This window comes from Calonectris borealis, chromosome 1 (genome assembly GCF_964195595.1).
Source record: "Calonectris borealis chromosome 1, bCalBor7.hap1.2, whole genome shotgun sequence".
NCBI lineage: Eukaryota > Metazoa > Chordata > Aves > Procellariiformes > Procellariidae > Calonectris > Calonectris borealis.
This window is the reverse complement of record NC_134312.1, coordinates 33485815-33509556: the sequence shown is the minus strand read 5'-3', so window position 1 is coordinate 33509556 and position 23742 is coordinate 33485815. Positions and strand designations below refer to the sequence as shown.

General features: G+C 41.7%; 2 protein-coding genes across 20 annotated transcripts in view; one reads left to right on the top strand and one right to left on the bottom strand.

Moving 5' to 3' along the window:
* The first annotated feature begins 382 nt into the window (after positions 1-382).
* Positions 383-15757, top strand: PRICKLE1 (prickle planar cell polarity protein 1). Of its 2 annotated transcripts, XM_075148131.1 has the most exons (8): positions 383-553; positions 6151-6330; positions 8581-8694; positions 9543-9680; positions 10164-10367; positions 10932-11118; positions 11259-12122; positions 13501-15757. In XM_075148131.1, the coding sequence occupies exons 2-8, from the start codon at positions 6199-6201 to the stop codon at positions 14355-14357; spliced, it is 2496 nt and encodes an 831-aa protein (XP_075004232.1). In that variant the 5' UTR covers positions 383-553; positions 6151-6198; the 3' UTR covers positions 14358-15757. The 2 variants fall into 2 exon arrangements, with proteins under 2 accessions (XP_075004232.1, XP_075004224.1); XM_075148123.1 differs by lacking the exon at positions 383-553 and having other exon boundaries at positions 6092-6330; positions 13501-15751.
* Positions 15758-19631: 3874 nt separating this feature from the next.
* Positions 19632-23742, bottom strand: part of PPHLN1 (periphilin 1) — a 72619-nt gene continuing 68508 nt past the window's right edge. For all 18 annotated transcript variants that reach the window (XM_075147962.1, XM_075148077.1, XM_075147953.1 and 15 more), the window contains one exon: positions 19632-21922. In XM_075147962.1, the coding sequence (XP_075004063.1) occupies positions 21713-21922 (210 nt within the window). In that variant the 3' untranslated portion in view covers positions 19632-21712. The remainder of the gene's footprint in view (positions 21923-23742) is intronic.

Genomic DNA, 23742 nt, shown 5'->3' with positions numbered 1-23742 from the left:
TATTGCTTCTGCAAACGCTTGGTTCCCCCGGGTGGGCAGGCGGCGGGGCCGGCGACCCTTCCTGCCTCCGGGTCGGTGGCAGAAGCGGCTCCCCCCTTCTCTCCCTCCTTCCCCCGCCTTGGGCAGCACTTTGGAGGGAAGATCGCTGGTGGGAGACATTCCTCCCGCCGCCCGACGGAGGAGCGGTGAGGGGCGCACGGCGCTGGGCCCGCGCTCCTGCTCCCGGCGGGGGATGCCGGGGGGCGGCGGGCGGGAGGCGGTGCCGGTCCGGTCCGGGGTGCGTTTGGGGAGGAGCGCTGGGGAGGCTGCCCCCTCCCTGGCTGGCAGCCCCGGGGGAGGGGAGGAAGGCGGGTGGGGGGTCCGCGGGGGCGGTGCAGGTAGCGCTCCCAGCAGGCGGGACGAGGAGGGGAAGCGGTGGCGGCGCCCAGCAGGGGCAGGGTAGGGCAGGGCAGGAGGAGTCCCCCCCCCGCCGCCCCTTTCCTCGGCGGGGCTGTGCCTGGCGCTGGCCGCTGCTCCGGACCTGCCTGGGAGGGGAGCCGCGCTCCGGCCCGAGGTGAGCAGCGCGCCCGGGATGCTGCGCTCCGCGGCCGTCCCGCCGCCGGGGAGCTGCCGGCGCCTGGCCGGGTCTGTTGCTCTACATGGCGCCGGGGGCAGCGGGGAAGGGGGCTCGGTTTAACCGAGCGAGTGCAGGGAGGGGGCGCGGGGTTGGGTCTGCAACGGGCATCGCCTCTCCTGCGCCTCCTCGCCCGGCTCTGCCAGCAGCCTTGCCACCGTTTCGTTGCTGTAAAGAGGTGATTTGCGGTTACTTGTATCCACTCGTCCGCCGGAGAGGCTGGGTGGGTGCCGGTGCCTCCGCGCAGCGGGTGGGAGGCCGGAGCCGGCCCCGGAACGGTGGGATCCGGGGACCCCTCTGACCCACCGTAACGTCCTGGAAACTTGGGCAGGACGGGGAAAACCCCACCTGTCCTTCAGAGAGCCCTGCCTGCTGAAGAAGGCATCGTCTCCGGCTCCTCTGAGATGAGCGCCTTTGGCTCAGCCTGTCTGTCAGAATAAACCGGGCTATGCGCGGAATTTTGTTTCTACAACTCCAGTCTTGTGACTTATTGAACACTTTCTTGAAGTGTTTTCCCTGGAAACTTGTCTCAAATGAGGGCTGTGAGCCCTAACAAAGAAGGGTGTTGTTCGGGAGCCAACAGGTGACGGGGTGAAACCTGAGTATATGTGTACATTGGAGTAAAGTCTGGCTGCTGTTTAAAATAGAATTAAAAAAATCAATGGGAGACTGTAAAAGGCAAGATTTCTTTCTTTCTAAATCTGAATACCCTCTTAAGGAGAGATGGGGGAAGCATCCGTGAGAATACCACTTCCTCAGCTAGAGGTTTGGTTCTTGCCGAACTGCAGCGTGCGCTTGTATTTCCATCAGCGCTGTGCAGCGCCAAGCATAATACATCCAAATCAGATGTGTTGGCGTGGGGCGATGCTTTGTCACGGTGCTTCCTCCTTTTGTTAATGCAGGTAGCCTGTCTTTGCACTATGGCTGTCAAGAGAAAATACCTTGAGAAGGATCGTCCGACTTCCAGTTGGAAAAGTGATCTTTGCGCTAGGATGCTAGAGGAGGAAAGCAGTTAACTCTTCTCTCGGTCCTTGTACGCTGGCTAACAAAAGGGAAAAAACTTCTATGATCCACCTAAAGGTCTGTCTGTTGAAAGAACAAGTATACAGGCTTCATTCCTTCCCCCACTGCTCTGGATAGTAGAGTTACTCAAAGGACCCAACAGCTAAAGAAGTCGCTGTATGCTAGTGCTGATACAAATTCTGCTCATCAACTCTGGATCCAGATTTCCCAAGTACAGAGCTATAAAGCTGTCTGTAAATACATTACTTGTACTGTAGCTGGGAATGGGACTTTCTGATCATTCGCATAATACATGATAGTTATTTTAGGGTGGTTTATTGCTGCTGCATTACACCCTTTCTCTTCTAATGTAGTTATCATGCACCGGGGATTAAATAAGCAGGTGAATGGGCTCCGTGCTAATCTTAACTCGTTGAGCCTTCATTGTGAATGGATGCATGTGATATGCATCTTGTATCCTCTATAACCTTGTTAACAAGCATTCTAACAAAAAAGTTGTTAAACAATTTGCCCTGCAGGACAGAGTAAAACAGCAGGGGATGGGCAAGGAGATGTTTGTCTAACTGTGCTCACAAATCATGACCCCTTCTATCTGGTCAGGGGTGAACATAATCAGTGAGCTGGAAATCCTAGCACAGGGATAACCTTCATGTGGGGTTCAGCAATAGCTTTGCTCTAAGTTTGATATCCTAACATTTTATGTACTCACAGGTTTGTAATTAGGAGTGTAGTTTGTCTTCACTTCTAAGAACTTTGTCATAATACGGTCATTTTAATACATCAGTAGAAAAAACTTATTAATTGCTTTTCTTTTAAAATCAAATTTAGCTGTTTAATTCAATTATGTTATTCATAGTTGTCAAGCTGCCAGTGAAATACCTCCTTGTAGGCTGTGAAGCTTTTTTTGAGAGGAGTATTTGAACAGAGCTGAAACCTCAAAATGTTCCACAAACTTTAAGAAAGCAAACAAAACATCCTTGCTGTGTTTTGTAGATGTCATGGCAGGAGTAGAAAGACCACCTTTCTACTCATCCCTCAGAAAGCATTTATTTTTTCAGCTGTTGTTTATATTCATTTGAATCCTCCTTAGGATATAATCATTTTAAACAGATCACTTTGAAGGATGAGTGCGGTTGGGGGTGGAGAGGAAGAACCCTGTAGTTTTAAAATGCAAACCAAATTACACTTGAGCAGGAGAGGAAGGAGAACTCCTAAACAAGCAATTGCTAAAATAGTTCTGCAGATAGCCTGCTGTTAAGCTGGGCTGCTTTAGAAACCTCACTCTCAGCAACACCACAGTATTTGTGACATGGCCATATTGATATATGGTGTACTGTCAGTCATTTTATAGCTGCTTTAGCGTTAGCTCTATGGTAGCGTTTTTCTTTTAAAGTGAATGGTGTCCTTTGAGTAATCTCGGTTCACTGAGATTTATGAACCTCGCTTTAAACATTTCCAATTGCCTTATCTGGGAAGGAGCACCCTGACTGTAAAGTTGCATTTTACAGTTGGAGGTAAGGTGTATTCTTCCTTTATTCTCTACCAGACATACTTTCAACCTGCCCTGTATCACCGGGAAAATGGGCCTGTGGATCTGTGGTTTTCTCTCATTGGAGCTGGAGCGTGCGCTGTCTGAAATGAATGGGTCAGAGGTGGCCCCGGCAGGATCAGTCTCCATGGAAAAGCAGTGTGGTCTCTCTCGTACCAATGCCGTGTCTTCCTTTGGAATTAGGCAGCACTCCTGCGCTTACATACCTTTGCTATACTTGAAATCCTAACATTACCCAGCACTGCTTTTTGCTACATAGAAGTAGCATGTAGCCTTAGTGTTCAAAAACCCTCAGAAAAGTTAACAAATCTTCATGTATTCAGATTTTCGTTTGTTTCCTTGTCTTTCATGAGAGGAAAGTAAGTCAGAGAAGTTAATCTTTGATCTTACGGAGAGAGGTTTTTGAACAATCAATATGAAGCAATTACTCAATTACCTGTGTGCTTGTGAGCGTTGGGTGTCGTGTGAGCGGGCCGGGGTACACCCCGCTCCAGTGCCCGGGGACTGGCAGAGCTGAACCTGTCCCTGCCTAAATAACATTTCAGATCCGCTTCCTGTGGTGCGGTTGAGGTCGGGCTGCCTAATGAAGTGTTGGCAAAGATGTTTCATCTAGTGACTCCTTTTATTCCTGGGTTATTGGGCAGGAATCAGTTCTTGAAAAGTGACAATCTGACCAACACAAGTTCTTGTGATGCAATGCCACAAGAATTGGAAATAACAGCTTAGGCGTCAGTGAGTGGCATGTTATTGTAAACCAGATATCTACCTCTTTTTGAAGGGAAATTGTAGAACAGTTCATCTGCTGATAAGATCATCTTGGAAGGACTTTGGGTTCTCAGTGATACTCATAGCAATTTTATTCTTAAGAATTACTTGGTTATAGATGATGCAGGACACAAGCTGCCATCCCCATCTATCTGCAACAACAGTGAGCACTGTTGCCTTTTTTGCTAGCACTGATTTCTTAACTGCATCTCAGTATTCCTCCATCCCTCCTCCCCTGCTCCCCAGTTTTATACAAACAATAACAAAAACCATACCTGATGGTTGACTTCACTTCCACTAGTACGTGGAGAGGGGAAACAGTTTTGTATCACTTGTCTTAGTATCTGTTTCTGAAGGAAATTAATTGAGGGGATCTAGTATGTACCAGGATGTCTATATTTTAAATATACAGAATTGAGCTTTTAGGACCAAGTTTGGTTTTACTCACCTTCCTTGACAGAGGTTGTAATATGGTGATGCTAAGCTCAGAAGTTGTTTTGCTAACCTTCAGCTAGAGTAAGATTTCAGAGATTTGCCTGACAGCTGACAAGCTTTGTGGAAATAGCGTGTTCTCAAAGGGGAAGTTGGCAGCTTTGCTTGCCCCATCAAATATTGAATGAATCTTCTATTACAGTGCAGCTATGCAGTGTAATAGAAGTGTGTTGGCATCTTAGCAGTGCACCAAAAATAGTGCATATGTTTTTGAACCAGACGTTTTTGGGGTAAAGTTAACAAACAAGTTAAATTTTTTGAGCACTAGCCCAGTGGAAGAGTTAAGTAATCCCATCTCTTTTTATTGGGTGTGGGAATGTATAGACTTACTGAAAACGGGTGTAGATCGACTGCGTAATATCGAATATCATCATTTCTCCAAGTTTGTAGCTTTGGATGCATGTGGCCACTTTTTATGGATCAGGTTTGGGTTTACGTACTGAATCAACAGAGCCTGGCACTAACCAGTGCCTCACGCTTGAAGAAGGAGAAACTCCTGTTGAGTAACTAGCAGAATACTTAGGTATGCAGTCTTAAATCTTTCTTCCGCTTGTGATCTAGCAGCAACTTATTTTCTCTAATACGGTGGTGATGAGACTGGAAATGTAATGTGGGACCCACCAGAAGTTTTTAGATCGCTCTTCCCTTTAGACCCACCAGCAAGGTTATATGTCAAGGAGATTAACATTTTCTACAGCTCAGATCTAGCACTGACGAAATTGCATCTGTGTTTAGATGAATAGGTGAAAGGATTGCCTAAAACGGGGAAGGCACAGCTCCTGTGTAATGTTGCACTGTAAAAGCAAGCTTGTTTCTCACCCCAGTGGTCAGGATGTCTGTCATGGTAGGATACATCCTCTCTGCTTTTGGTAATCTGTATTGCACTGAAATTCCTGGCCTGAATTTCCTAAGAACTTCTGCTAGAATTAATGTAAGATATTTATCTTAATAAGCTTTTTACTGCAGAATGCTACGGATGTTGGTGAGAGCCTTCGTTGCCAGTTGTGACTGAAAATGATCCCACTGATATTAAGCTTTGCAGGCTTCATGAATTAACAGAAGCATCTCCCTGTAGGGTTTTAAATTAACAGAACAATTATGATGTATTTTACAGAGCCTAATCTGGCATAATTGGATTTCAGATATTTAACTGGACCAACGCCCTTCCGCTCCGATACAGCTAAAACAAAGTTCTCAGAGGAATCCAGCAGACGCTCACTGCTCTGTGCCGACCTTGTGAAAAACAGGATGCTACTTGCACAACCGTCTTTCCCCAACCATTTCTTTAGTTTTTGACAAGTGGTTGTCATGTCTTTTGTGTTACTAGACTGGTGGTAGTAAGGACTTCAGGAAGAGCTTGTGTCGTTCCTTTTGTTAATATCTGCTCAATGAGTCTCCCCTAGATATACCTACGTCTAACCTGTGATGTGAAACAAGCAGAGTATAAAAGATGACAAGTGATAATGTTGCAATACATGTTGGTTGCCAAACGTGGTAGTGTGTGTCTAGTTTTCTTTTTCTTGAGTAGTTTTGTTTTTATAACTCTTCTAAGCACTTTTGAATTGCTTGTAGCAAGTTGTAATGGTGCTTCAATCATTTATTGTTCTGGGCAACACAAGGAATACTAAGCTGTCGTAAGATCATTTACACTGATAATTAGTCATTGCATGTTCAAATTTATTAAAGCTCTGTTAATCTCTTCCTCCAGATCAATTGCTTGATGAGCTGCAGCTGAAATATTTAACGCTTCACACTTATGCCATCGGAGATGGAGCCCAAAGCTAACAATCTCGTTTTTGGGTGTCAGCGAAGCTCAACATCTGACGATGACTCTGGCTGTGCCTTGGAAGAATATGCCTGGGTCCCCCCAGGCCTCAGACCAGAGCAGGTACCAACTCTGCTTCTGCATTTTTAAAATAAGCCTCGTAAGGACTGTCTAAGGGAGCAATACTCTGCCTCTACAAGTCTAATCAAATTCTTATAATACCTAAAACTTAAATTCTTCTAGAACTCTTCACCTCTTGTTGTGTTTCCTATTCCAATGAGGCTGTGTTGAGGGAGCTTAAAATCCTCACCACTGACGAGTTCTATGTTCCAAAAAAAAAGTTCCCAGTCAAGATTTTTCAATAAATATGTGCTGCAGAGGTATGTATTGTCGAGTCTAAAAGCAGCATAGAAATTTGCTTTCTCTTTGAAATAAGTTATTAGGTTAAATTAAAGCTCATGGCATACTTCGTGGCATTGTGCTACTTGGCCAGTACTTCGCTGCACTCGTACAACTCTTTAAATAATTAGGCATTTGACATCTAGAACATGTATGTTAACTACAGTATGCATAAACGAAAGTGTTCTGTCACTGTGACAGGTAGTAATGTATCTTACACTTGTTTAAATAGTTGTATGCCTGCCATTTGTGCATGCCAGGATTTCTCTTGTACGGTCTCTGGAGCTGTCTGACACTCATGGGTTGGTTGGGCTGTTCCTTCCCCTTTCCCCTTTCTTCTTTATCTTCTATAACATCATGGTAATGGAAATAAAAGTGAAATTATTGATGAGCAAGTTGAGATCAAAATGAACCTCTCATAGTATTCATTTACTTGATGATACTGCAGCTGTGCGGAAGCTGTGTACTCAGTAATATCCAGTGTTAAATGGGTAGAGTGGCTTTGCAGTGTTTGTTAATGGAGGCAGACCAACCCTCCTTCAGCTGGCAAGCTAATACAGTCCATAGTTATAAAGGTGCAGAAGATGTCTCCTTTTTGCTATGCAGAGATTTTCTTAATCGTGAAAAAAGTAAAAAGTCAGCAGGAATGGCAAGTAATAAGCTATTTTTAGGGAAACTCTTTTTATCACTTACTTAAGCATATATAAGAATCCTGATGAATCAGACCTTAAGGCGAACAGCAAGCTAACGTTCTGCCAGAACAATTAAATGTTGTAAAATATCCTCATAATCCAGCTAGCTCAAACTCACTGAAGATTTTTTTCTAGGAAGAATTACTTATTTTGAGAATGGTGCAATAAACTTGAGAAAAGGTCATAAAGTATCTTTAAAGCTTCACTTTGCACTGCATGTTGTTATCTTTTCCTACGGCTTCTTGAAATACGGTCAGTAGTAAGTGGGCTTACAGTAGACTTCTGATGTTTAGATTTTGGTTAAATGAAGACCAAATCATGTTTTGTACAACCTTTCCCTTGCTTCCTGAGTCAAGTGACTGACGACTGCTTCTTTTTCATCTGTCTTGCACAGTAATAAGCTGTTGACCTGAGCATTATTTAAATCTGGATGGCAAGTAATATTTTTGCCGATAGTCGGCTCTATTTACAGCCCCAGGCCTCGTGACAAGCTGGAAACTGCATAGGAAAAACAATAAATCTGTAGCTGTTCCACAAAAATATTTTTTGCCACTGGGCTTTGTCACAGTGTTCATTACAGCTTTCCTGTAATAATTTTCTTCTTGGGAAAAAAAAAAAGTGAAGATTGATAGGTGTGTACACCTAATATTGATTTCTTTATCAAAAACGTGCAGCCCGTGAAATTTTCGTGGTTAATTTGCATCTGATTGAAATGTGGCTGGATCCAGCCTCCTCCCAAGGGAAGGATGTTTCTACCTTCTTACCAAAGCCCACATGGAAGCAATGAAAGCTGATGCTTTGGGTGAACCTGATCAGCAGGAGACTACAAAACAGCTTTTGTCTCAACAATGTGTAAAATGCAGAGAGCAAATTAAATTTGTTTATGTAGTGGCTGTTTTCTGGAAAGCTTCATGCCTTGTGTGGTAAATTGCAGAGGGAAACTTGGAATTTCCACGGGGCTGTTGACCAGCCCTGAAGGGGGTGGGAATAATGAGAACATTAAATGTGCATAATTTATGATACCCCCCTAATTGTCACTGCAAATTGCATTCCAGAAAAGCAATTCAGCAGCTGGGTGCTAGTTTTATCAGAGACAATTCAGGTTTGCTGAGCTGGTTCATCTGGGTCTCGTATTTTCAGCACAAACCTTGTCACAGGTCTAATGTAGCGTAACCTTCTTCCCTTGTAAATGAGACCTGAGATAAAACAGTAGCTGAAGGACGCTTGCAGTGCTTGGGTGATGTGTGTCCCTCGGTCTGAACTCTGCCGTCCTCCTGGTCAGGTCCAGCTGTATTTCGCCTGCTTGCCAGAGGAGAAGGTCCCTTACGTTAACAGCCCTGGAGAGAAACACCGAATTAAACAACTTCTCTATCAGCTGCCACCCCACGATAATGAGGTAAATGCAGAATTTAGGATATGCGCTGTCAGGGCTTAGGTCTCCCTGGTGGCTTTTATGTGAAGAATTACCTACCTGTGTATTTATGACAAGCCTAAACCATGGCCTGCAGTGGCATCTGACCTATAAAGCAGCGCGGTGTGTACACTGAGTCCATTGTTTAGCTGTCCGGTTGGCTTGTGTGCAGATAAGAGCTGTCTGGAAGGACACTGCCTTTGCTTGTTGGGGAGGCTGGTGTCACTGCAATAAACTTAACACAAGTTGGTTTTATAGTGTTTGCAGCCACCCACCAATTACCAGGAACCTACAAATTCCTGGAATTGCATTGTAGCACACAAAAAGGATGCTTTGTGATAGTAAAAGGTTTGCATCTCAGATATGCAGCGTAATTTGGAGTAGAAGTGGAAAAAACAAACAAGCTCTTTGTAAGGAAAGGGGGTGGGGGTGTCAATACTTAAGCTCTTGTGTATACCGCAATACTTAGTTGTGGGCACTTAACCATAAATCTAAAGGGCAATGTTATGGCTGATTTAGGTTCATTCCATTATTTTAGGATAGCAGCAGGTTTTGGTTTGGCTTTTTAAAATCTTATTTCTTGCCTAGACAACTTCTTAGTTTAGTATGGTGTTTTTTTTCCCTGTAATGCAAAATCTGTCTCCGTACTACTTTTGTGTTTTGCTAATATGGCTAAATATTAAGATGGTAGAGAAGACAAGTTGGAGAAGTTTAATGATGATTGCCAAGATGCCTGATTAATTTCTTGCATATATGCACTGCACTTAACTTATTAACCTGTTACTTTAAAAGCTCAACATCTAAAATAAGTTCTCCTGTGTTTTCACTGGAAGGTGAGATACTGCCAGTCTTTAAGTGAAGAAGAAAAGAAGGAACTGCAGATGTTCAGTTCTCAGCGCAAAAAGGAGGCACTCGGCCGAGGCACTATTAAACTACTCTCAAGAGCAGTGATGCATGCGGTTTGTGAACAGGTAATACTGCTGGTGCCACAAGCCAATTAGCGGGCTGAATAATGTAAAACTACAGTATCTCAATACTATGTGTAAGCTTATCTCTGTCCATGTTGGAACACCAAAAAAAAAAAAGTATTTTTGAAACTGCATGTAAATAGAAAGAAGGTAGTGCTTGCTTAAGCAAAACACAACCTTCAATACTGGGAAAGAACTGAATCTTTGATACATTTCCTACTCAGAAAAACCTGTTGCTGGCTCATACTAAAGTAATGACAAATGAAAAACAGGCATATGCTTAAAGATGTTATTATGTATAAAATAAACTTCTATTCACAAAAGGTTTGTTGATGCACAGAGACCAAAACTGAGAATATTTTTTCCCTCTTGTCAGAATTTTGGAATAAAACCTGCATATTTGGTTTGGTGTTTTAACTTGGTTTAAATGCTAGAAGCTAGTAGTTTGGGATGGAAAGTGTGTTCACTTTCTGGTTTTGGTCCTAGTGTGGTACAAAAGTAAACGGCGGTGAAGTTGCAGTTTTTGCCTCGAGAGCTGGGCCTGGTGTGTGCTGGCATCCCTCGTGTTTTGTGTGCTTCACATGTAACGAGCTGCTCGTCGACCTTATCTACTTCTACCAAGATGGAAAAATTCATTGTGGCAGACACCATGCTGAACTTCTCAAACCTCGATGTTCAGCCTGCGATGAGGTAAATAATTCACATTTTACAGCCAATCTACACTCCTGTTGTTCAGTTAACAATCTGCATCATTTGGGCAATTACTAACTTCAGATGCATTTGTTTAAGAAGTCAGGACTCTGCTGCATAGATGTGTTTGAAGGCTGAGGGGTGTTTCATTTCTTGTCAAATTGGCAATATTACAAGCAATATGGTGGTATTTAGAAAGCACATACCTGTTTGTGTTTAGAATTGAATTTTGTAGATTGAATTAGAAAAAGGATCTCTACAGATATTCCAGAATATCATCCTGATAGCAGCTTCTTTAATGGTTGAGTTCTTATGTTCTCATTTATTTTTTGTTTGCTTTAAAAAGTACAATTTTTCTTGGTTTTTTTTTCAGTTGTGATAGAAAAGGTTAGAATGCTGCAGTTGCTATGGGAGATTGTTGTTTCTATCTTTGTATTCAAAAGGCAGCTAAATAAAAATAAATTTAGCATGTGAACTGCACAATTAGGATAATTTTGCATGCTCTAACTCCCAAGGTGAGGTTTTGGCCACTTAACTGAAAGTTTACTTTTTATCTCTGAAAAGATCATTTTTGCTGACGAGTGTACAGAAGCTGAAGGTCGCCACTGGCACATGAAGCACTTCTGTTGCCTCGAGTGTGAAACAATCCTGGGTGGTCAGAGATACATCATGAAGGATGGGCGACCATTCTGCTGTAACTGTTTTGAATCTCTCTATGCGGAATACTGTGAGACCTGTGGGGAACACATTGGTAAGTATGTCCTTTTTAAGCATTAAACTCACAAATTAAGGGAAAGCCAATTTACGAAATTATTTCACATTCCAGAAGCATGGATTGTGCAAGTGATTTTTTTAGAGAAACCCAAAGCATTGCTTTTTCTCCCTTTCCAGGTGTTGACCATGCTCAGATGACCTATGATGGACAGCACTGGCATGCCACAGAGACTTGCTTTTCTTGTGCTCAGTGCAAGACCTCCTTGCTTGGCTGCCCTTTCCTTCCAAAGCAAGGGCAGATTTACTGTTCAAAAACCTGCAGCTTGGGAGAGGATGTTCATGCCTCCGACTCTTCTGATTCTGCGTTTCAGTCTGCTCGATCCAGAGATTCCAGGAGGAGCATCCGCATGGGAAAAAGCAGCCGGTCAGCTGACCAGTGCCGCCAGTCCCTCCTCCTGTCGCCGGCCCTCAATTACAAATTTCCTGGCCTTTCAGGCAATGCCGATGATACTCTTTCTCGTAAGCTGGATGATTTAAGCCTTTCAAGGGAAGAGGCAAGCTTTGTTAATGAAGACTTCTGGAAAGGAAGAGTAGAGCAAGAAATGCCTGAAGACCCTGAAGAATGGGCTGAACATGAAGACTACATGACTCAACTTCTTCTGAAGTTTGGTGATAAAAGCCTCTTCCAGCAGCCCGCTGAAGTAGACATTAGATCAAGCGAACACTGGATTTCTGATAGCATGGTCAAGAGCAAGTTGGACTTGAAAAAAAATAATCCAAGCCTAGCAAGTAAGAAGTATCAATCAGACATGTACTGGGCCCAGTCACAAGATGGCTTGGGTGACTCTGCCTATGGCAGCCACCCAGGCCCTGCCAGCAGCAGGAAAATCCAGGAGCTAGACATGGAACATGGGGCGTCAGGATACAAACACGACCAAACACCGTGGTATGGAGGTTCACTTGAATGTTTGTCTGACCTGAAACAGCAAGAACAAAGTGTTCGAGACTCAATGGATTCTTTGGCTTTGTCTAACATAACAGGTAATGGAGGAAAATACGAAGGGTTTTGATGGAGAGGTCAACCAAAGCATGCATGTTGGAGTATTTTGAACTAAGACTTTTCATATCTGTGATTTCTAAAAAGCTCTAGTAGCAAGAGATGCGTGTAAAGTAGGAGTAGCTTTTATCAAGCACATATTTTTCCACAAGATACATTTCTGCTACTTAAATTCTATTTAAATTCTTCTCCTTTCCTTTTCCATTCTCTTTCCTTATAACAAAAAAATCCATGATGTTAAACAGAGTAAGAATGATATTGAACTATGCATTTGTTACTTACAAACCACTGCTTTAAGCAAATGAAGATTTTTTTTTTCCATGCCTAAGTACAGGAAGTTGCATTATGTACTAGGATAATATTAAAGATGATCTGCAAAACGCTTTAGGTAATTTCCTGATTTGCTTGTAAAAATATGTAGAAACTCTGAAAGGATGGTAACCTTCTTAGCCTTAGAAAATGAGGTTTATGAGATTATCTTTCTCCATTGACTAAAGAGAAACTCATAATCCACTTTTGTGAACCTCCTTGTCAAATGTGATTGAAGTTAGCCAAAGGGATAAAAGTCAGATATGCAAGCGTGTGCGCGCGCGCACACACGTGTGTGTGTTAACCTTCCTTTCCCGTTTCCCGACAAAAACCCCACACCTGAGAGTTAGGTATGAGAGATCCATTTTAAAAGTTGTCCTATCCTCTTCTCCGTTCCTTTCCTTCTCTAATCTGAATTATTGTAGCTACTCGTGTAGCTCAGGAAGGAACTGACGAGGGGAGCTTGGTTCAGGGGGCACGGAGGAGGAGGAGCTAGAGGTACTGCACCTGGGAACGTCACAGGGCAGATGACGCTGTTGTTGTGGGAGTGAAGGGTCATTGGACACGAACCTGGAGTAAACCAGGCCAGCTTACTGCTGATGATTTTTGGAGGGTAAGGATTCTTCTTTGCAAGGCAGGAAGCCTGGCTTTCCTGTAGCAAGAGCTGGAATATTGAATTTAGTGATACCAGAAACATGAAGCATTTTAGCCTTAAAAATGGTAAGCATAGACTGTAGAATAATTTTAAGTAATTCTTTTTTTCCTTAGAGGCTTAGCCGTATGCGTGTTAGAGCTGTTTAAATATTTTAAAGTCATTAAACTTCGTCTGTTCTTGATGTCCTAATGCTAGCTAATTCTTTGGTAATCAGAGCTAATGTTTTAAGTCAAAACAAAGCGTATTCTTCTATGAAACTAGTCCTTTTGGTAGTAGTTCCAAAACACACTAATAAGGTCTGCTTTACTGAAAATAAATGTTTAAGATTTTGTTGTAATACTTATCTCTTCGATAGTCCTCTCATATTCCTTCTCCTTCTTTCTCCACTCCCACCACAGGGGCTTCAATGGATGGAGAAGGCAAGCCACGGCCATCTCTCTATTCTTTGCAAACTTTCCAAGAACTGGAGGTAGAGGACTGTGAGAAAATGAGCAACATGGGAACTCTGAATTCTTCAATGCTCCACCGGAGCACAGAGTCCTTGAAGAGTCTGAGCTCAGAGTTGTGTCAGGAAAAGGTCTTACCAGAGGAAAAGCCAGTGCATATGCCTGTACTGAGAAGATCTAAATCCCAGTCTAGACCACAGCAAGTGAAGTTTTCAGATGATGTTATTGATAATGGAAGTTACGAGAATGTTGAAATACGTCAGCCTCCAATGAGTGAAAGGACTCGTAGGCGCGTTTACCATTTTGAAGAGCGTGGAAATCGGCCTTCTCATCATCGTAGAAGAAGTAGGAAGTCTCGTTCAGATAATGCACTTAACTTGGCCACAGAAAGAAGATGCTCTCCGAGAGAGAGATTTCGTTATTACTCCCCTCAGGATCATGAAAAATTTATTCAAAATAGAAGCTCACGTGAGATTCGGGCATATATTCAAAATGCGGAGCTGTATGGACAATATGCCCATACTAGGTCTGATTATGCACTGCGGAATCAGGTGGTTGATAAATTTTTTGGATTGTACGGTGAGGAAGACGACTCCTGGTGTTCAACTTCATCCTCGTCATCCGATTCTGAAGAGGAAGGATATTTTCTCGGACAGCCAATTCCACAGCCACGATCACTGAGATACCCATACTATACAGATGACCTTTCTGGTCCAACTACTGCGTTATCTAGTTCTCAGTTTGGACAAAGGACAACCAAATCAAAGAAGAAGAGGGGACACAAAGGAAAAAATTGCATCATTTCTTAATTTGTTTTTAACAGTTGGGAAGACCAGTCAACTCTGTAGCTACAGTTTGAACCACATCTTTTTATATCAATAACTGTACTTAGGCAAGTTGCTAAGGTTCTTAATGCTTTGCCAGTGTAAATGATAACCCTGCCAGAGTTTACATTGTACAAGTAACATTCAGAAATGCCACCATGCCAAATGATGATCTGCTCAGATATTGCTAGGTTTACTTATTTTGTTTCAGCTGTCAAAATAGTCTTATTGCAGTTCTTGATACAGACGTTTTGTAGACATTTTATTTTATCCTCGCTATCCTCTGTTGAATTATCTGAGAGAGGGGATTCGGCAAAGATCAATAAATAAAATTGGCAGTCCTGTGCTGTAGCTATACCCACACAGGGTGATCTTTGACTTTTTCCTCTTACCGCCAAGAAAAAGGAGGCTCTGTACTGTGCCCTTTCTTCACTGATAAAGCTCACTCGTTCTCCTTCAAGTTTCCTTACAAAAACTGGAATTTTTTTTATTTGGGAAAATGCTCCTTTTCCAAAGAGTCCAGTATTAAGGAGGCAAAAATCAGAATATAGGAGCTGAAATGCTTGAGGCCTTGATGTATCCTGAAGCAGCAGTAAATGGTTTATACGTTTAACTTTCATGTTTTTCCCTCCACAATTTTTTAAGAATTCCATCCCTCTGTAGGGGTTTTTGTTGTGCCCGTTTAAAGGAAGATCCTAATTCAGCTGCTGGAATTGGACTCAGCTGCCAATGAGCGGTGATGGTTTTTATGTGCCCCCCGCCCCCCAGCAGTGAAAAGGAAGGTGCAACTGCTGGAGTCCTTTGCTCAGGCATGTAACCCCATTTAGGTCAAGGAATCTACTTACGTAACAAATACTTTCGTAAGGGCTTAAAAGGATTAGGCTCCAGAATTGTGTCTTTTCAAATGCATTGTCCAGGTTTTAAAATGTATTAGCTGCAATTCTAAATCAAAAAACATCGATATTTATAATGTAGTATTTCATAGGCTTAAATGTATTCATAATTTAACAGTGCAAATACTAATGTACATATTGTACAGTTAAAATTTTAAAAGCTGAATATTTTTATATCCCTGAATTTGAAGAAGTTTGTTACAATATCAAACTAGATTTGCTAGGGGTTTAACAGCAGCGTTACGGATGAAATATTGCTTGTATTTTAGTCAGGGGTTTTAAGTTGAAAAATATTGAAAAATGTTTAGTGCAAACAGCTTAATTTTGTCTACTAGGTATTAAAAGCTCTGTATGCATGGTGGGGCTATGTAAATACTCTCTAAACTATGGCCCTCTTAATCTTGCAAGTGTTATTTATGGGTCAAGCAAAATGTAAACTATATAAATGTAAAAACCACACAAGCCTGGAATATATCAGTACAACAAATACGCAAATCCTGTGGATGTGGATTTTTTTTTTTTATTATTGTTCCCCTCCTTTCCCAAAAATAGTTTCTGAAGTTGGCTTACATAAAGGAAGAGAGATGCTGGGTGGTTCTAGAAAGCAAGCTGGCAAAACACTATAAAGTAGCAGGTAATCTCAAAAATTGCCTTGAACTCATATGTGGAGCAGGAGCTATTTTAGGTTATAATAAACTTCTTCCACTGTTTCAAATAAAGGGCAGAAATTTGAGTTAATTGGTGGATGTCACGGTTAAGATAGTAAATGCTAGAGCCATTGGCTGTCTGACCACCTGAAGAAAGGTAATTAATGAAATAACAGATGCTTCTTACCAAAAAAGCCTGGCAAATTGAACTAAGCTTGCCCTTCTTCAGGATATAGAAGTTTGGAAATAAAAGCAGCTAGAAGTAAGGGAGGGAAGGGACACATGAGTATTGGCTTACACCAAAGAAAATTAAGTTATTGCTAAGGCTAAATCAAACTAGCAGTTACTTGCTTGTATTTTTCAGGGTAAAATAAGCAAAAGATCCTTTACTCCCAGAGGTGGTATTCACCATATAAGTCACTTTTCTAGTACAAACAAGTCTTGTGTATATGAAAGCCGATCAAAGTAATATCATGCTACATTGCACGGGCCAACGGGCGGCTCGTGGGATGCTTCCAGCTGGCGGGCAGCCGCGGTGGCTTAGGCAGCATTCGCTCTCCTAGCAGCCAAGTGCCTGTGGTGCTTAAGTATATTACAACAACCAGACTGCCAGGACTTAGAGGACTTGAGGAGAGATGCTGACTTGTTAATACTTCTTTCCCCAGGATGCTCAGACAATGATTGGGACCTTCCATTCTTACCGGCATTTCCAAATACGGGGAGCCAGGATCCTCAGAAACGAAATGCTGTGTTGCTACTGCTGTGTCCTTTTCAGAGCAAGTAACTGTCTCATGGAGAAATGTCTCCACCAGTAGTTCTTCTGATCTTACACCATCTTCTGAGATGCAGCATATGTACTCTCCCAAAGTGCAATGTCATATGGAGTATTAGATGATAAAAGTTCTCCAAAGATTGTTAGTTGCTTTTTAATACTTTCTTCTCAAAAAAAACCAACCAACTATTCAACACCGATCTCTAAAGTGTGTCATTTACAAACTATCTTCAGAGTTAACTTTCACATTACCTCCCTCTAAACCTCAAAATAAGTGAGTTGAAAGATGTCTCTCTTCCCCATGCCCTTACACAAAACCCAAGGATAACTTAGGGCTAAAGGTGTCACTGCTGGGGCACTGTGAGCTCTCTGCTCCTGCAAGGGCTCTGGGTACTTCAAAATGCGTGATGTAAATAATGACACCGCTGTTTGTATTGTTATTTTTCAGCTGGAAGCTTTGGCAGTGGATAGAGGCCTTTCCTTGTCCTCAGTTTTGCTCAGAAAAAATTTAGAGGTGCGTTTGTCTGTGCAAGGGGGTAATAAACCTCCTGTACGTCGTGCTGCTCTCCCTCTAAACAGCAGCGGTTCTTCCAGCCCGAGGCAGGAGCTCTGACCTGTTTTTCCTCAAGACCAGAGGCAGCCAGGGAAGGTATGGTTGCAGAGCAGGACGCCCAGGGGAGCAGTGCTCCAGAGCTGTTGCCTTCCAGTGGTTCAGCAGCTAGTTCAGAGCTAGTTTAGATACCTCTGCTCTGAGGCACATACATCTCCCTTACCTATGCCGAGCGGCAGGACCACAAGTAATTAAGGGCATTAGAAAACATTTAGAAAGCGTTTTGCTGAGGAATGGACTGCGAAGAGACCTTCATGTCAGGGGAAGAACAACACGTACTTGTAATGATGCTTAATGAAAGAGGGGCTAACTTGTATTTTTACCCACGTCAGAAATTACACACTAAGTTTAAAGATGGCTATACAACTTTGTTTAGTTTTTTCAGCTTGATGTAAGATTCTTACTTCATTATTTTTTATCACTTCCTATGAGAAATGCTTCTAATTGATTCTTCCACCTTAAATATATAGAGAATGGTATGGGATATAGTGTCTGCTACCAGCACAAGACTCAGATACAGTCACCAAAGCTGTAAATTCTGTTTTATGTTATTAGAAATAGTACCTATATTCCAAGTGGAGCTTATACCCTGATAGGCACCTAAGCACTGCACAGCTGCTTGCTCACTCCCACCCCAGTGGGATGGGAGCAAAAATGGGAAAGGTAAAAGTAAGAAAACTCATGGATTGAGATAAAGACAGTTTAATAAGTAAAACAAACAAACAAAAAACAACCCCACCCCCCAAAAAACCCAAGTGAGACAAAAAACCCCAGTTGCTCACCACCAGCCAACCAATAACCAGCCAGTTCCTGAGCAATAGCAGCCCCGGCAAACTCCCCCCCCGCCTCGCCCCAATTTTATTGCTGAGCATGACGTCATATGGCATGGAGTATCCCTTTGGTCAGTTGGGGTCAGCTGTCCCCGCTGTGTCCCCTCCCAGCTTCTTGTCCCCCCCCAGCCTACTCGCTGGTGCGGTGGGGTGAGAAGCAGAAAAGGCCTTGGCTCTGTGTGAGCACTGCTCATGAAAACATCCCTGTGTTATCAACGCTGTTTCCAGCACAAATCCAAAACATCGCCCCATACTGGCTGCTATGCAGAAAACTAACTCTATCCCAGCCAAACCCAGTACAACCTTCACAACAGGGAGAACTATCAGGGCAATACGTCATCCTCATCAAAAGAGGAAACCTTGCACAGAAAACAGGGTTGCAAAGGAACCGATCCTTCTCTGATACATGGCATTAGCTCCTTTCATATCCATAGTGGTTTTATTGCTGATTTTCAACCTGACTGTTTACGTTGTCACTCAAAGCTGCCAACTCACCCAGTGAGGTTACAGATCCGTTCAGAACCGCTCCAGCCTCAGCAGATAGCACTGAATTTCCACGCTCCCTTCCTTCCTTTTCCTCTTCCCTTTTTATTCTTTTAAGGGTATCTGCACATTAATGAGCGCTAGGAGTAAGGGTTTTTTCCAGAAGATCTTAAGGTGACGAAGAAAATAAATTCCTCCAGCACAGCGTCTGGTTTCTTCCACCAATGCTCTTCCTTCCCCTTTCCAGGAGCCCCATCGAGGCTGTCCATGAGACCAAGGACAACTTTTCACATTGATATGAAATAAATCCAAAGTATATGTTTGTTTCTACAGGAAGCAAGACTAAAAGCCATGTTTCTTGCTTAAGTTAAGTGATTGGCATAATATTTTACTAACATCAACAGAAAGCATACATCACAAAAGGTTAAATGTGAACATTCAACATAATGACAAGTATTCAACGGAAAACCAGTTACCTGTCACTCATGAATGTGAATTAAACCTTACACAGAAAGAGCACTTATAAAAAAATTCAAGAGGCTCCTTAGTTCATGAGTAAAATATAATCAGTTTTTTAAAAAAAGTCAGATTAAGCTAAGGACAACCTAACAAACTTTTGAAAGATCTGACTGACCTATTAGCTAATCTAAAAAAGCCAAGAATATTGGCTGATGGGTCAGGCTCAAAGAGTTGTAGTACACGGGGTTACATCAGGTTGGTGGCCAGTCAACAGTGGGGTTCCCCAGGTCTCAATTTTAGGGCCAGTGCTCTTTTATAAATGTTTTTATAAATTATATGGACATAGGAGTCAAATATACATTAAGTAAGGTTGCCAACGATACTAAACTAGGAGGAGCTGTGGACTCTCTCGAGGGAGTCATGTGGTTTAGTTTTAGGCAGTCCTGCGAGGGGCGGGGAGTTGGACTTAATGATCCTCATGGGTCCCTTCCAACTCAAGGTACTCTATGATTCTATGACTGTAAGCTCAGGTCTTACTTTACAGAAAAACACTTGAAAAATCAGGTACTTTTATCATAGTAAATTTAATCAGGCTTCTAACAAAGGAGACTCCTAACAAACTGTACAGTAATAATGGACATTTTTAATCAAAAATATATTAAACATTATTTCAGTACTTTTTCATTAGCATTTCTAACCCAAAGCAGAAACTGTGATGTAACACCCTGAAGGCTCTCGGTCCTGTGGGCAAGTAGTGAAGCGCTGCAGTTGCGCTTCTGCCACAGAGAAGACTTTGCCCGTGATTTCATGACTGATCTCGGTAAGCCAGGTTGTTGCCAAAGGGGCAGGTCAGGTCTAGCCACTGTGCCACAACAGGCTGCCTCTCTCTCTTCCCCTCTCTCCCTCCCCAGATTAGCATCCTGCAGGATCCATGAGCTGATTCCCACTCACTGTGCAGCCCACACAATCCCAGGTGCCACAAGGTAAGTTGCAGGTCATCTCCTTTGAGCAATGTGAACTCTTGGAAACCAACAAAAGCCAACTGCAAAACCACACCCTACTGACATTAAAACTAATCGGGCATCTCAGGAATCTGATGTAATACATACTTGATATACCATATCAAGATTTGCATGTGTAAGATGCTGTGATACATACAGTACCTTGTACATGCAAAATGATTGCTATTTCATTTACTTTTCTGCAAACAATGAAATCTGAGAAGCTATCTTGAAAAGGGGGCTGAATTCAATGACTTTTTCATTTAAAAATACTGTGCACTTTGGAAATGGTGAGCTTTAGTCATAACTCGTTTTACAGTTTCACATGTTTTTAAATGCAAATGTATACAAAATAATCATGCTTATACTTACCTCTTTGTGATCATGACTCAAATTATTCCCTTCCTAAAACGTTCATAAAAAAACAGTACCTTATTAAATGTAAAGCTGTACACAATCCAATAGTCAGGATATTGCCATTGCTCATTAGGAATGAGTCCTAAATATTTTTCATCTCTGAAAAGTAATCACGTAGCACTGGCAGCCTCTTGACTCGCCTCAGCCACTGTTCCCCAACTGCAAGTCGCTCTATCAGGTCAGAAGTGGCTCCAGACATTACACAGACTCACCAAGGTTTGAAACGATGACGAATTCAGGGCCTTAGGGTTCACCTTCACATTACATTTAATCCAAAGCAACTTGGAGTTACTGAAGAGTCCTGCTCGCTTGCCTTGCCTCACCGTGCCACCCCAAATCCCTGTGCCTTCTTGATGTCGGAAGTAAAGATTACACAGCCTCCTAATTATTAAAACTAATGCATGAAAAGTGGTGAGAAGGTGTAAGGGGGTAGGGGGAGAGAGTAGGAGAAGGGACCTTTCCGTGCTCAGTGGCTGCCTGCAGTTACACTCTGTAAGGTGTAGTCAAAAACATAACAAAGGAAATGTTTACTTGCAAATATTGACAAAAAATGGAGTTCATCCTACATAATACTGCTTACTAGTAATGACTCACAATATGGAAAACACCAAAATTTAAAAGGCATTTGCAGAACCTGCAAGTAGAGCAAAAATACAGCACTTCTTATATCAAGCAGTTAGAGTTGCTCTGGCAGTCGGAGACTAGAGATAACCCCTAGTGTAATTTTACAGAATGAATCTGAAGTTTCAAATTAAACTATAATAAATAATTTAAATCATAGTTGCAAACAATTTTGCAAGTCTTCCCTTCCTACAGTATATATGAAAACAAGATATATTTCTGCATAAGTTGAGGAATGAAGAGCTGCTTCTTGTTATTTTAATAAAAAAGTGTTTGAAGTTACACTTATAAACATCAAAACATAAGTGTACATCCATCGGACTGAACATTTTTTCCTAGGTAACTGTGTAAAGGTTTCAAAAATAGTTTGTCACTTTACAGCATTTTTGAAAAGAACATCCTTTCAAAGGAATATATGCAACAAGTACAGGTAGGAAGAATACAATCGTGGAGACCACAGTGAACAAGACACAGCCACCTGAGCTACTACGAAGGAGTGCAGGCCTTGGGTTCAAATCTCCAACAAGATCTCCTCTTTCCCCGCAAAAAGCAGATTTACGTATTATGGCATACACAATGCAGAGAATCTAAAAGCATATTTTTGTCCTTAGTATGAGCCCTCTTTGAAGGATTCTGATAGATCTTGATTGGCAGCATCGTATTGAGCAATGAAATGTTTCAGTTCTTCAATGCATCGCTCACCTATTTCATGCAAATTCTGCCTCAGGGCAAACTGAATGGACTTCTCTAATGATGGATCTTTATCAATTAGCATCTTCACTACCATGCCAAAGGTTTCACAGTCTTGTCTGTAGACCTAGAAACAACACATTTTAGAAAACAATTAAATACAAGACTCTCTACATTAGCACACCAACAGCCCTCATTGAGTTAGGTGCTACTGCAGATCCAAACCAAACATAGAATATTGGATTTAACGCAAATTTCACCTGTAAGACATATTTGCCTTTTCCCCTCTTCTGACCTGCATGAATACAAATGTAACTAGTTTAGAACTATCTGGATACAAGAAACAACTCTTATTGGAAGAAATGCCTTAACAAGACAGGTTAAGTTCCTCTTGCAGCAATATTTAATAAATAATGGCAAAGAAAAGTGCAAATGCTAAACCAGATTTTCATTGCAAATATATGTAAAATTAATTTAACTGTGGCACGTCTAGCAATCTCAATCTTTATACAAAGTAACAATAACTTAGTTTGTAATCTTTCCTAATACTTTAAATAGAAGCTACGTTTAAATAATTTCACCAAATTATGTTTGTTTGTTGGATATCTGTTTCTTGTAGAAGTCCTTGACAAATACGACTTTAATCAGTTTAACTGCATTGGTGATTCAACCACTAAGCATAAGAGAAATCTTGGCAGCAGTTTACATGAACCCATCTGATCTTGTACTGCAGGGAATGAAGAGTTTGCAAGTCAGTTATGTACCACAGTTGAGGAAAAGTAATTTCTCATTATCACTGCAACTGTTTTTCAAACAAACATCTGACTATGCTGCTAGGCAGTTTTCAAAGCGAGTCAGTGGCCTTTCAAATATTTTTTTTTTTCAAATTCCAGCTAAGGTTATTAATCTAAACACCCACCAAAAAAGGAACTTGTCAAATTCTTCCAACTGCCAGATGCAGTTCATTTTCACACCTCTTTGGCCAATTTCCGTTTAGAAAATATACTGGCTTTTTGAATGAAGATAAATCAGTTTTTTATCTCTGTACATTTTTTAGGAGAAAAAAAGCTACAATGTTGATATTCCTCAAAGTATAATTATCTTTTAGTATTGCGTGCTCGTGTTAGAACTTGTTTTTTTACAGATATGTGTGACCTTTTCCTCCCACATTTATCTATTATTGTGGACACAAATGATACAACTGTATATAAGCAATTCCCCATTAGTAAAAAAGAAAAAAACCCAACCAACCAACCAAAAAAACCCCCACAACCAGACACCACCACACTGTTTTATTCATAAGGACCAGTCCAAGGGCAGCTCAAGGGTATTCATGTCAGAGGAGCAGGAAAAAAAAATACATTCTGCACACAAATTAAACTATTCTCAGAAACACAATGATTTAACATGATACCTTTAATAAAGACAGTTCTCAAATGTTTGACAGTATATTCTATAATAATAGGTTTAAACGAGACCCACTTTTCAAACACTGGTTGGCAAATAAAAGAAAACCTTTCGGAAGAAACTAATTTTCAATAGAGATTAAGAAGTCAAAAAGAAGAGTGCAGCCCAAAACAAACTGGAGCTAAGCATCTTAAGCGTGGAAACAGTGTGCTCATGGCATTTTTTCTGAGAGGGGGGTTTGTTTCCTGCTTTGTATGTTTGGTTCTTTGGTAGTAAAATATCAGCAAGAAACACAGACTCTCAGAGTTCGTGTTCCACAGCAAGTGAAACACGGTACTTGCTAAGAGAACTTCAAACAGAGCAAATTTGGGTTTCTTTTTTTCTGACTCTTTCCAAGGAAAAAGCTCAGGAAGAATTGCTGTATCTGATTAGCCATATGACAGACAGATGGTATTTCACTTTGGATAACTCATGCCTTTCAAGTACTTGCAGCATGCTTGCTAGCACCTTCACAGAATGATTTCTGGAAGTTTTTTTTCT

Coding starts and splice junctions, on each gene's coding strand:
- PRICKLE1 (XM_075148131.1), top strand. CDS start 6,199: ATGCCATCGGAGATGGAGCCCAAAGCTAACAATCTCGTTTTTGGGTGT. Junction 6,331..8,580: donor CAGGCCTCAGACCAGAGCAG/GTACCAACTCTG, acceptor CCTCCTGGTCAG/GTCCAGCTGTATTTCGCCTG. Junction 10,368..10,931: donor GATGTTCAGCCTGCGATGAG/GTAAATAATTCA, acceptor ATCTCTGAAAAG/ATCATTTTTGCTGACGAGTG.